The sequence below is a fragment of the Entelurus aequoreus genome, linkage group LG13 (genome assembly GCF_033978785.1).
Source record: "Entelurus aequoreus isolate RoL-2023_Sb linkage group LG13, RoL_Eaeq_v1.1, whole genome shotgun sequence".
NCBI lineage: Eukaryota > Metazoa > Chordata > Actinopteri > Syngnathiformes > Syngnathidae > Entelurus > Entelurus aequoreus.
In genome coordinates, this window is record NC_084743.1 from 14,704,520 (window position 1) to 14,719,204 (window position 14,685).

General features: G+C 43.9%; 1 protein-coding gene across 1 annotated transcript in view; it reads right to left on the reverse strand.

Moving 5' to 3' along the window:
- LOC133663705 (thrombospondin type-1 domain-containing protein 7B-like) overlaps positions 1 to 14,685 on the reverse strand; it is a 153,038-nt gene that overhangs the window by 71,933 nt on the left and 66,420 nt on the right. The window contains exon 4 of the mRNA XM_062068388.1: positions 9,995 to 10,148. Coding sequence (XP_061924372.1) covers positions 9,995 to 10,148 — 154 coding nt within the window. The remainder of the gene's footprint in view (positions 1 to 9,994; positions 10,149 to 14,685) is intronic.

Genomic DNA, 14,685 nt, shown 5'->3' on the forward strand with positions numbered 1-14,685 from the left:
AGCATGCTGGCAATTATCTGTGCATGTGATGGAGGAATGCACAGTGCAGGGTTGAAATACGACTGAATTTGCATTAAATCAGGTTGTTCTAGCTAATAATCATGCTGCAAGATCTAGCATGTTGCATTCAATGTTTATTCCCATTAATTCCCGTTAATTCCAATAGAAAGTTCCCAACTTTGAATATTCCCGGAATTTTGCAACCCTATTCACAATCTATCATTCACACTTTTTTTAAATTTTTTTTATGCATTCTAAATCATAAATTAACGCTAGCAAAAGGCAGCTAACTTCACGACGTCATTGTGTCTATTGCGCCCGTACAGCCCTTTTTTTTAATTTTATTTTTATTTTTTTATTTTTAATTCTGTTGTCATACAAGAATGTAGGTTATAGTTTGATTTAGCATGCTGATTGAATGTTCATTTATTCATCTAGCCTATTTCTATTCAGTCGTCCATCAGTAAAATATTTTCAAAAACTACTCCAATTGTTTAGCTGACTATTTATATTTTATTTTTATTTTATATTTAATTTTAATTTTAATTGTATATTATATTTTACAAGAATAAATAAATACAAACAGAATAATTTCACCCCAACCAATGTAGGCGGAAAGGCTGTGTACATTTGCAAATACTGTGCAAGGAGCTATATCAAAAATGCTACAAAGATGCAGCAGCATATAGACAAGTGCCCAATAATATATCATTACTGTAATTCCCCATTAATTCCAATATATCCCCATTAATTCCCATATATTCCCATTAATTCACATGGACGGTGTCCAACTTTGAATAATCAAAAAATGGTCATTATTTCTCACTTCCCGTGATACATTTTTTGTAAAGTTTCCGGAAATTTACCGGAAACTTTCCACCCCTTTGCAGCCCTAATCGGGATATGCAACACATACTTTGGTCCTGCGGGAGAACTACTTGAGGTGGTGCAGAACTACAAAAGGCAACGGTGCACGTCGTGCATTCAGCAATCTTACCTTTCCAAATTGAAAGTCAGCTTTTATTTGCACTTTTTTACGTCGCCGGGCTTTATTTGTATGCAGAGCTGCACATTTGACTGCAGCGGGATACTTTGTTCTCTTTGCACCTTCAAGCTAAAGCTACAAGATGAGACGTAAATGATGTCATTGCAGTGAGCTACGTGCTCAGCCGAGACCTTCAAACCAGTTTTTTTTTAAAAACTTGAATTCATATGCTCTACTAATTAGTGTTAATACATGTTACTCATTAAAGGGAAACTGCACTTAAAAAAAAAAAAAATGTTGTCCATTATTCACAATCCTTATGCAACACAAGAACACATATGTTTTTTCTTTTTTACGCATTCTAACTTGTAAATAAACACTAGCAAGAGTCAGCCAACAATGGAGCTGATAAAATTAGCTCTATTCCGCCTATTATGTTAGGGTTTGGTGATGTGGATCCCAAGGATGCAGAGACGAATTTGGGGTTTACAATTGTTCTTCCTTTTTATTAGGCGGAAGCACAAGGTAGCAAAAACAAAAGGCGATGGTGGAAAACACACAACACACCATGTAAAAAACTACTGAGAGAAAACAAACACACAAAACTAAAAGCGCTAGACAAGGCTAGGAAAAATATACTTCATGAGAGAAGAAATAAGACTAGGTACAAAAAATAAAACGCTAGACAAGGCTAGGATTAATACGGGCCAACCTGAGGTGAAAGGTACACGAACTAGAGAGTCCTCTTGGCACGACCAACCGTATGGAAGCAATGGCAAAGTTCCGGCGCTCACCGGTTGTCAGCAGCCTGGTTAAATAGGCTGTTTTTAATTACAGTCAGGTGTGTGCTGCTGCCTTGCGTCAGCTGCACTCCATACTGTGAACGAGAGAGAGAGTGAACATGGAGTGCAGACAACAGAAATAGGCAAGGACATTTACAGATTACCACAGTACCCCCCCCTCAACGGACGCCTCCTGGCGACCTACCTGGCTTGTCTGGGAATCGAACGTAAAAGTCCTTGATCAAGTCCTTGTCAATTATAAGCGATCTAGAAATCCATGACCGTTCCTCTGGGCCGTACCCCTCCCAGTCCACCAGGTATTGGAAACCCCTTCCCCTTCTTCTCACATCCAAGATGGTGTTTACAGTAAATGCTGGGTGACCATCAACCAGCCTGGGTGGAGGAGGCGGTACCTCCGGAGGACTGAGCGGGCTGGATGAGACAGGCTTGATGCGGGACACGTGAAAAACAGGATGGCACTTGAGAGATCTAGGGAGATGGAGCTTGACTGCAACACGATTGATGATCTTGGCAATGGGGAATGGTCCAATGAACCTGGGAGCCAGTTTCCTAGATTCGGTGGCCAATGGTAGGTCCCGAGACGATAACCAGACCTTCTGTCCCAACAGGTAGTGTGGGGCTGGTGTGCGATGGCGGTTGGCTAAGAGTTGATTCCTGGCCGATGTTCTTCTTAACGCCGCCCTGGTGTTGCGCCAAGCCTGGTGAGCCCGATGTAGGTGTGCAGTAACAGATGGGACGTCGGCACTGGGTTGGGTAGAAGGAAAAACTGGTGGTTGGAACCCATAGGCGACGTGAAATGGAGACAGGCCGGTGGCGGAGCTAATGAGGGAATTGTGAGCGTATTCGATCCATGGGAGATTCTCAGACCAGGTCGAAGGTTGCTGATGACAAGTGCACCGGATGGCTGCCTCCAGGTCTTGGTTGGTCCGCTCGGTCTGTCCATTGCTCTGAGGGTGGTAGCCGGAGGACAGGCTAGGGGAGGCCCCCAGAGATTTGCAGAATGCCCTCCAGACGGCCGAGGAAAACTGTGGTCCTCTGTCGGATACCACATCAGTGGGGATGCCGTGCAGCCGGAAAACGTGGAGCACTAATAATTGGGCAGTTTCAAGAGCTGACGGCAGCTTGGGGAGGGCCACGAAGTGGGCCATCTTCGAGAACCGGTCCACAATGGTCAAGACAGTGTCATTACCCTCGGAGGGGGGTAGTCCTGTGACAAAGTCCACAGCTATGTGTGACCACGGGCGGGAGGGGATGGGTAATGGGTGTAACAGTCCTGCTGGAGCCTGGTGGGATGCCTTGTTCCAGGCGCAGATCCGACATGCTGCCACAAACGCCTTCGTATCTGCCAGAATGGATGGCCACCAAAAACGCTGGGAGAGGACAAAACTGGTGCGACGAATACCTGGATGGCAAGCGATCTTCGACCCATGTGCCCAATCCAGAACGCTGGAGCGGAGCCGAGGAACCACAAACAACCGGCCTGGTGGGCAGCCCCGAGGAGATGTGTCCGACTTCAGGGCCTCCAAGACTTGCCGCTCGATGTCCCACTGGAGTCCCCCAATGACGTGGGTATGGGGAACAATTGGTTCATGTGAAGAATTCTCAAAGGATGAAGAGTAGACACGGGACAGGGCATCGGGCTTCCCATTCTGAGAACCAGGTCGGAAAGTGATGTTAAAGTTAAAACGGGTCAGAAATAGTTGCCACCTGGCCTGGCGGGGGTTCAGTCTCTGTGCGGTCCTTAAGTAGGACAGGTTCTTGTGGTCTGTGTAGATGATGAATGGTTGCTCCGCCCCTTCCAGCCAATGTCTCCACTCCTGAAGGGCCAAAATGACCGCCAGAAGCTCCCTGTTGCCAATGTCATAATTTCTCTCAGCAGGGGATAGGCGACGAGAGAAGAAAGCACAGGGGTGCAACTTCTGGTCGGTGGTAGATTTCTGGGAGAGTACGGCCCCTACACCTGAATCAGAAGCGTCCACCTCAACAAAAAATTGGAGAGAACGGTCAGGGTAACACAGAACAGGGGCAGAAGTAAACAACCTTTTCAGCCTCAAGAACGCGGAATTGGCTTCGGGTCCCCATTCAAACGGAACCTTAGTAGAGGTTAGCCTCGTAAGTGGCTCAGCGACGCGACTAAAATTACGAATAAATCGCCTATAAAAATTAGAGAAGCCCAAGAATCTCTGGAGGTGCTTCTTGGAAACCGGAGTGGGCCAATCTACTACTGCTTTTACCTTAGCGGGATCCGGTCTGAGTCTACCCTCCTCAATGATAAAACCTAAGAATGGAATGGAGGATGAGTGAAACTCGCATTTTTCCGCCTTGACGAACAGTTTGTTCTCGAGCAATCGTTGAAGGACTAACCGAACCTGCTGCACATGTTCGTCAAATGTAGATGAATAAATTAATATATCGTCCAAGTAAACAAAGAGAAAACGACCTGTCATGTCCCGAAAAATGTCATTAATGAAACCCTGAAAAACGCCAGGTGCATTAGTAAGTCCAAAAGGCATGACAAGATACTCAAAATGTCCGAGAGGAGTGTTGAATGCGGTCTTCCATTCATCCCCCTCTCGGATGCGAACAAGATGGTAAGCGTTACGTAGATCGAGTTTAGTAAAAAACCTCGCTGATTGTAATGGAGTAAAAGCTGAATCAAGGAGTGGTAGAGGATACTTATTCTTGATAGTAATCTGATTAAGAGTGCGGTAGTCCATACAAGGCCGTAGGGACTTGTCCTTCTTTTCGACAAAAAAAAATCCAGCGGCTACAGGTGCGGTCGAAGGGCGAATGAGGCCGGCAGCTATAGATGTGTTTATGTATTCTTCTAGTGCTTTGAGTTCGGTGTTAGACACCTTGTACATACGGGTCGATGGTAACGCCGCCCCGGCTAGCAAATCAATGCCACAATCGTAGGGTCGGTGGGGGGGAAGTGAGAGTGCTCTATCCTTGCTAAACACCGCCCTTAAGTCATGGTAGTGCTTGGGCACGTTTGTCAAGTCTATGTTCTCTATAACAGCGGTAGGTGGCGGTGTACGAGATCCTGCAGCGGAACGAAGACAATGTGTGTGGCAGGTTACACTCCAATTAATAATGGCCGAACGAGGCCAGTCTATGTGCGGGTTATGCTTATGTAACCAGGTTAACCCTAGAATGACGGGCGCGGACCGTGATGGCACAACAAGAAAAATTATTTTCTCACAATGATTTCCAGACAAGCGCAGGTTGAGTGGGAGTGTCTGGTGGGTTATGCTGGCTAATAGGCGCCCATCAAGAGAATACACCCTTTTGGGCACAAATAGTTTGACAACAGGAATCTTATGGAGTCTCATGAATTCAAAATCCAAAAAGTTATCATCTGCTCCTGAGTCAATGAGAGCGCAAATGTCTATTTGTTGGTTAGACCAAGAAAGAGTACCTTTTAGCTGCATTCTGCCTGCGGCCAACGAAGGAGAACGACGACCTCTGGTGGACGTGTCCTCTGGCGAGTGAGGGCGCACTCGTGGCCGTGCGGCGGGGCGCGGCAGTTCTTTGCAGCGGGAGATGAGATGATCAGCGGCCCCACAGTATAGGCAGAGTTGGAGGTGAACGCGACGTTCCCTCTCGGCGGCGGTGAGTCGGCGGCCTCCCAGTTGCATCGGCTCATCTATCTGCCATGAAGGGGGGTTGTCTTCGAGTTGCTCCGTCTTGCAGATGGCAGGTCTAGCAGGCGCTGATTGGCTGCAAGGTGGGGCTTGTCTTCCTAGTCGATCCCTCCTCTCCTCCAATAGGCGGAAGTCGATTTGCACCGCCAGCTCGATGAGATCATCCAGATTCGTCGGGAGTGACAGCGGGATCATCATGTGACGAATCTCGTCCGCGAGACCCAGGAAGAAAGCGTCCAATAGTGCTGAGGGACCCCAGTCACAATCGGCCGCCATGGTGCGGAACTCGATCGCGTAATCCGCGACCCGTCGTGAACCCTGTTGCAGCCGGAAAAGGGATCTCGCTGCCTCTCTACCTGGGAGTCGTCGTTGGAGGATTTGCTTCAAGGATTTGGAAAAGTTCGCGTATGTGGAGCTGGAGGTGGTCTGACGGTTCCATTCTGCAGTCGCCCAGGTGCCAGCACGGCCAGACAGGTGAGAGATCACAAACGCTACCTTAGCCCGCTCAGAGGTGAAAGCGGAAGCGTTTAGCTCAAAATGAAGTTCACACTGCGTCAGGAATTGTCTTACGTCTTCCTTTTCCCCGGAAAAACGTTCGGGTCGGGAAAGCCGTATGTTGCTAGTACTAGCGGGTTGTGTAGGCTGGGTGGATGCCTGGTCAGGCACGGTGGTCGAGGTGGGTACGACGGTGGCTAACAGCATGTTGATTCGCTCCAACATGGCGTCTTGACGCTCCGACATCCCCTGTAGACCTCGGCTCAGGTGGTCAAGCTGGTCCCCCTGCTGGTTGATCCTTTGAGCCTGGCCTTGCAATGCTCTTTTCCAGGGGTCTGTCTCTGCGGGTTCCATAGTTTGGCCGGAACTTTCTGTTAGGGTTTGGTGATGTGGATCCCAAGGATGCAGAGACGAATTTGGGGTTTACAATTGTTCTTCTTTTTTATTAGGCGGAAGCACAAGGTAGCAAAAACAAAAGGCGATGGTGGAAAACACACAACACACCATGTAAAAAACTACTGAGAGAAAACAAACACACAAAACTAAAAGCGCTAGACAAGGCTAGGAAAAATATACTTCATGAGAGAAGAAATAAGACTAGGTACAAAAAATAAAACGCTAGACAAGGCTAGGATTAATACGGGCCAACCTGAGGTGAAAGGTACACGAACTAGAGAGTCCTCTTGGCACGACCAACCGTATGGAAGCAATGGCAAAGTTCCGGCGCTCACCGGTTGTCAGCAGCCTGGTTAAATAGGCTGTTTTTAATTACAGTCAGGTGTGTGCTGCTGCCTTGCGTCAGCTGCACTCCATACTGTGAACGAGAGAGAGAGTGAACATGGAGTGCAGACAACAGAAATAGGCAAGGACATTTACAGATTACCACATATTAAGCGCTCTGAAAAACTTCCAAAATCCCCCATTAACATTTTATATATACACGCTGTGAGTATATATGTCATGTAGTAACATTCATAATAACATGTCATATTTACGTATTTTGCTCAATTTAACAAATGCATCCTAACGTTCGCTTTTCTCTTCAACAACAACAACACTACTAGTCATGGCGGATTTCATGAGAGACAACAAAGACTACTTTGGGACAAATGACGATCCAGAAACGTATATTTTTGAGCCTGAATATAAGGAGGATGATCAACAAGTTTTAGAAGCTTTGTGCTAAACAGATGCAGCTTTAGTGAAACACAAATCATCCTGTAGCAGTAATGCTAATTGCTAAACAAACTACACAAACATATTAAAACACTCACTTTCTGTATAATGTCTGCCCTCGCTGGGATAAAGACTGATGGGATGTTTATATCTTCCCGTTTATATGACAAATTAATCATAATCTTCAAGCAGGTTAAAACAAACAACAACAAAACAAATGTTCCTCCTCTCGAGTCAACACTTCTGGTAGACACTCAGCAATTAATTCCTACACATAGTCTCACACTACACACTCATGGATTTTTGCCACACACCATTCTCTAGTTAATTAACTTATATTGTTCATTATTTATTATATTGTTTATATATACATATAATAAATACATAGAGCAATGTTGCCCCCTTGTAGTTCTGTGCTGTCACAACTCCCTCCCTCCAACCATAACACACGACATGTAAATGGAGTATTGTTAGCGATTTTTGGATGTTTTTTTAGAGGGTTTTATGGGCACAATAGTGTACTCGCATTACCTGCTTTGTTAATCACCTCGTACTTGCCAAAGTTTAAGATTCAGGATGCATAAAAAAAATGTGTTTTTGTCCTACATTAGGATTGTGAATGATAGGCACAATTCCAAAAAAGTGCAGTTCCCCTTTGAGATGATAACAAGAAAAAGAAGGGAGTAATTCACTTTCATAAAAAACGTAATCAAATACCTGTCGCGCCTTTGTGTTGAATAGCACGGCTGGGACTAAGAAAGCTAGGTGAGGTTCCAGGGAAATTCTAAAGATGTCCTTATATGTGGCCTTGTTCGGACATCAGTCATGTCAGAGTCACCAGAAAAATAGCATGTGAATGTAGCTAAGCTATGTAGCTTAACTATTTTTTGAATGAGTGGTTATTCCTGTAGCTTAGCTACTTTTAGCGAGGTAGCTTACTTCAAAGCTACAACAAGAGAAAATGGACTGCGAACCCAGGCCAAAGAAAAATACGGAGAAAACCCAAAGACCTGGATGAGTGAGAACATCTATCCATATGGAGAAATTCCATGATTGGTTGTTGTTGGTATGATGAGTCACAATCGGCTAAGGTTAGGGCGAAACATTACGGACTGGCCAATCAGAGTCAAGAAAAAGCGGGTCATTGAAACTAGTAAGCAAGGGAGTCGGAGACAGAGGGACGCTTCAAGCTGACCACTCAAAAAAAGGTCTTTTAACAACGTTTTAATAATCATATGTTTTTAACAAAAGTTTTCTCTCCAGCAGGACGCGAATTTTCAGCCACGTCCATATCCTCTCTCCCCCACTGCTCCCGACCGCTTACTGTTAAAGACAACAGATGATTAGATTAACACGTACCACCTGTAAAATCTAATCACCTGCCAGCTGAGTTTCGCCCCCGTCCGATGGTGCTCTGTCCTCAGCCCCATGGACAGAGGCGGTGACCTTTGCTCCTGCAAGCAGCGCTGGCCACACCTCCCTCCACACACGCACTATTGTGGGTTTCCTGCACCTCATCTTCGTCACTAAAGGAAAAATCTACTCTGCGGGAAAGAATTCCGCTGACATGTACAAGTATGTTTTTTTTTTTTTGAGTGGTCAGCTTGAAGCGTCCCTCTGTCTCCGACTCCCTTGTCGTCATGTGACATGAGTGCTTGTCCGTTATGATTTTGCTTACTAGTTTCGATGACCCGCCTTATCTTGCCTCTGATTGGCCAGTCTGTAATGTTTATTCCGCATGTACGGACGTTCTCATTCATCCAGGTCATTGGATTTTCTCTGTATAATTTTTGGGGCCTGGATTCGCAGTCCATCGTCTCCCTTGGTAGCTTTGATGTAAGCTACCTCGCTACATGGGTCTAAAAGTAGCTAAGCTACAGGAAAAGCTACTCGTTAAAACTAAGCTACTGGGGAAAAAAAAGTATCTTAGCTACATGTAGCTTGTTACTGCCCATGACTCTTTGTTCATCCTGCACTGTAAAGCTGACTGATGGGACGTACACTGTCAACACAAGCCTTTCAGCCACGTCCGTATCCTCTCTCCCCCCCTGCTCCCGACCGCTTACTGTTAAAGACAACAGATGATTAGATTAACACGTACCACCTGTGAAATCTAATCACCTGCCAGCTGAGTTTCGCCGTCAGCACTGCCACGCCCCCGTCCGATGGTGCTCTGTCCTCAGCCCCATGGACAGAGGCGGTGACCTTTGCTCCCGCAAGCAGCGCTGGCCACACCTCCCTCCACACACGCATTATTATGGGTTTCCTGCACCTCATCTTCGTCACTAAAGGAAACATCTAATCTGCGGGAAAGAATTCCGCTGACATGTACAAGTATGTTTTTTTCTTTTGAGTGGTCAGCTTGAAGCGTCCCTCTGTCTCCGACTCCCTTGTCGTCATGTGACATAAGTGCTTGTCTGTTATGATTTTGCTTACTAGTTTCGATGACCCGCCTTATCTTATCTCTGATTGGCCAGTCTGTAATGTTTATTCCGCATGTACGGACGTTCTCATTCATCCAGGTCATTGGATTTTCTCTGTATACTTTTTTGGGGCCTGGATTCGCAGTCCATCTTCTCCCTTGGTAGCTTTGATGTAAGCTACCTCGCTACATGGGTCTAAAAGTAGCTAAGCTACAGGAAAAGCTACTCGTTAAAACTAAGCTACTGGGAAAAAAGTATCTTAGCTACTTGTAGCTTGTTACTGCCCATGACTCTTTGTTTATCCTGCATTGTAAAGCTGACTGATGGGACGTACACTGTCAACACAAGCCTCAGGTAATCAGAACAAAACCTACTTTTAAATGCCCCTTTTCTATTTCTCCTGGTTTTTGTTTTAGATCACAATCAAAGCAGGGGTTCTCAATGTTGAAACAGTCATTAGTTTCTTACCAACGGGCAGTGGCTCCAAGGTCCCCAGGGTGATACAACACAGTCGTGGTGGCAGGCCAGGAAGCAGACCTGAGCTCTGGGTGGCATTTCTTCCTGATCACATAGACTGTCCTCCACCGTGTTGACCTCGCCGCTCGTTCCCTTCTTCACACACCTGGCGGAACAGCAGACGTATAACTAGTCACCCGGGGAACTCCTAACGAGGGCTTTCTGCAAATTCACAATACATCTACAAACACCTGTCCTTAATTCACGGTGGAGCCAACCTCGGATTCAACAAAGGATCGTTCTAGTTCTATGCGTGTGAGAAAAGACTTCAGAAGCCCAACACAAACAGATGGTATTTGGCTTTATAGCAGTGTTCATTTTGTTGTTCGTCTTAGTTATCGTCAACAACCTGCCAGGACGATAACTAATCACAAACAAATGGACGAAAGTAATTGACTATTTAGTCAACGAGTAAAAAGACAAAAATGTGACGCGTGCTGGCAAAATGAGTCGGAATACGCACAGGCTAATTTTGACCAACAGGCAAATAAGTGAAAAAAATGTATCTTGGTTGAAATTGAGATTTTCACAAAAATGAGTCCATAAAGCCACAATCGAGCGATCCCAATCATCGAAATAGCAAGAAAACATCTTAAAGGCCTACTGAAAGCCACTACTACCGACCACGCAGTCTGATAGTTTATATATCAATGATGAAATCTTAACATTATAACACATGCCAATACGGCCGGGTTAACTTATAAAGTGACATTTTAAATTTGCCGCTAAACTTCCGGTTCGAAACGCCTCTGAGGATGACGTATGCGCGTGACGTAGACCGGGGAACACGGGTATGCCTTCCACATTGAAGCCAATACGAAAAAGCTCTGTTTTCATTTCATAATTCCACAGTATTCTGGACATCTGTGTTCGTGAATCTGTTGCAATCATGTTCATTGCATTATGGAGAAGGAAGCTGAGCAAGCAAAGAAGAAAGTTGTCGGTGCGAAATGGACGTATTTTTCGAACGTAGTCAGCCACAACAGTACACAGCCGGCGCTTCTTTGTTTACATTCCCGAAAGATGCAGTCAAGATGGAAGAACTCGGATAACAGAGACTCTAACCAGGAGGACTTTTGACTTCGATACACAGACGCCTGTAGAGAACTGGGACAACACAGACTCTTACCAGGATTACTTTGATTTGGATGACAAAGACGCAGACGTGCTACTGTGAGTATGCAGCTTTGGCTTCTAAACATTTGATCGCTTGACCGTATGTGCGCAACTTTTTTTTGCGTATGTACGTAACTTTTTTAAGATATATAAGCTTTATGAACCTTGGGTTAGGTGAACGGTCTTTTGGGCTGAGTGATTGTGTGTGTTGATCAGGTGTTTGAATTGTATTGGCGTGTTCTATGGAGCTAGGAGCTAGCAGAGGAGCTAGGAGCTAGCGTAACAAACACGCAGGTGTTTTTATGCAGGATTAATTTGTGGCATATTAAATATAAGCCTGGTTGTGTTGTGGCTAATAGAGTATATATATGTCTTGTGTTTATTTACTGTTGTAGTCATTCCCAGCTGAATATCAGGTCACCCCCGCCTCTCACAGCATCTTCCCTATCTGAATAGCTTCAACTCCCCACTAGTCCTTCACTTGCACTTTACTCATCCACAAATCTTTCATCCTCGCTCAAATTAATGGGGAAATTGTAGCTTTCTCGGTCCGAATCTCTCTCACTTCATGCGGCCATCATTGTAAACAATAGGGAACTTTGCGTATATGTTCAACTGACTACGTCATGCTACTTCCGGTAGGTGCAAGCCTTTTTTTGATCCGATACCAAAAGTTGCAATCTTTATCGTCGTTGTTCTATACTAAATCCTTTCAGCAAAAATATGGCAATATCGCGAAATGATCAAGTATGACACATAGAATAGATCTGCTATCCCCGTTTAAATAAAAAAAAATCATTTCAGTAGGCCTTTAAATCACCTTTATTTGAAGGTTTTGTACGAGGTACACTACCGTTCAAAAGTTTGGGGTCACATTGAAATGTCCTTATTTTTCAATGATGATAACTTTAAACTAGTCTTAACTTTAAAGAAATACACTCTATACATTGCTAATGTGGTAAATGACTATTCTAGCTGCAAATGTCTGGTTTTTGGTGAAATACCTACATAGGTGTATAGAGGCCCATTTCCAGCAACTATCACTCCAGTGTTCTAATGGTACAATGTGTTTGCTCATTGGCTCAGAAGGCTAATTGATGATTAGAAAACCCTTGTGCAATCATGTTCACACATCTGAAAACAGTTTAGCTCGTTACAGAAGCTACAAAACTGACCTTCCTTTGAGCAGATTGAGTTTCTGGAGCATCACATTTGTGGGGTCAATTAAACGCTCAAAATGGCCAGAAAAAGAGAATTTTCATCTGAAACTCGACAGTCTATTCTTGTTCTTAGAAATGAAGGCTATCCCACAAAATTGTGTGGGTGACCCCAAACTTTTGAACGGTAGTGTATGTCTTCAGAAATTAGTCCTTTGTGTTCAAATTCCTTGAGAAAATCAAGTGTTTTCAACGCTCACTCGCGGCAATAAGGGGGAATCCCCCTAGCCATATTTGGTATCATTGTGACGCCAAGTTGACCTACTTTCTAAAAATGAGCACGGAATTCCCGATGACGCCATTCTGAACCAATATAATTTGAGTTTTTAAACCTGTCCCGACGTAAACAAATCCGGCTTGTTGCTAAGCGGTCGCTGTGAGGCGTACCCTCATTGGTTGAATCACCAATGAGTGATACCACAATGGTGCATTGTGGTATCATGGCAGCGCCCTGATGAAAAACAACACACAGTAATTTGAGCGGAATATTTGGTGAAAAAAGGTGATTTTCGAACATTTAATTATTATTTTTGTGGATAAGTTAGACCAGTGGTCCCCAACCTTTTGTCAACGCTTGAAAATTTGTCCCACGGAAAAAAAATTTTAAAAAAAAAAATTTAAAAAAAAAAAATTTAAAATTTTTTTTTTTAAAATTTAAAAAAAAAAAAAAAATGTTTTTTTTTTTTTTTTTTACATAAATAAATACAATTATGTGTGCTTATGGACTGTATCCCTGCAGACTGTATTGATCTATATTGATATATAATGTATATATTGTATTTTTTATGTTAAATTCATAAAAAAAATAAAATAAAAAAAAATAAAAAATTTTTTTTTGTTTTTTTTTAATTTCTTGTGCAGCCCGGTACCAATCGGTCCGCGGACCGGTACCGGGCCGCGGAACGGTAGCTGGCCGCGGCCCGGTGGTTGGGGTCCACTCAGTTAGACTGTTTTACATTCCGTAATGGATTTAGAAGGTGGAGAGGGTATACAGGCGGTTGCAAGTGCGCTAAATTCACTGCAGTCGGCGAATCTTCTTAGTGCTGCTGGTCAGGAATATTACGGACAGCTGACCAGCTGACAAACTGACCAGTGAACAAAAAAACTGTGACATAACAGTGTTGAAATTTTTGTACATAACCGTTTTCAATAGAGTTGAATATATATTTTTCCTTTAGACATGGGATTTGACTTTAATTGTACCAATTTTGGTGTTGCTACAAGGACTTTTAAGGTATGGTTGCTATGGAGTTTTGTTTTGGAACATTCTGTTCTGGAACAGTAAACTTTAAGCTGGTTTTTCTCAAAACGGACCCTCAAACTTGGTCGACTTCAATCGGATGTAACTCGGTCATTTTCTGTCCGATTCCAACAAACCATACATCATTTTGAAGGTCTTTAGATGGAGAATGTGTAAATAACAATAACTCAGTTTGTAAAATTTCCTCATTGTGACTCATTTTGCCAGCACAGGTCACAAATGTTATTGTATAATTCCGCCTTTATGCGGGTGGGACAAGTTATCCAATCACAGTTGCATGTTGGAGAGGGGCGGGGCATAAATCACGGATGGGCATCCAATCAGAACTACAGTATTTTTCGGACTATAAAGCGCGCTTAAAAGCCTTTAATTTTCTCAAAAATCGACAGTGCGCCTTATAACCCTAATGTGCGGAATAAGTCTGGTTGTGGATACCGACCTCGAGGCTATTTGATTTGGTACATGGTGTAATGATAAGTGTGACCAGTAGATGGCAGTCACACATAAGAGATTAGTGTAAACTGCAGGATGACGCTTATAAACAACACCACAACTTTAAATGTTCCATTGAGAATACAGAACATTACACACGGCGCTCAAAAATCTGTCAACATTTTTTAGTACGACTTTGGTAAGCTATGAATCCGCACCGCTTGATGGATTGTCAACATACGAGTATTATTATGGTGTGTGTATAAGGACCGCAAAATGGCACCCATTAGCAGACATATTATCTGCCGTTTTGTTTTGCAATATTATGCAAAACCAACTTTTATTATCTTCTGGTACCTGCTGATCTGTATTTGGGATCTGCATAATTTCTGAAAATTTGCGCCCGTCCGCCACTGTAGTCCGTGTCGACGCCGTAGTCAACTAGCGTTTTTTTTTTTTCCACTATCTTCTTGTTATGGGACATTCTTCCTCTGCTGTTGCCATTTCTAATATAAAGTAGCGTAAAGTTTGAACTTGTTTCTCGCAATGGAAGCGCTAAAACATACCGGTGTAGTGAGTTTACATTATTCACCCAAGGAACTTTAGTAAAAAGAGAG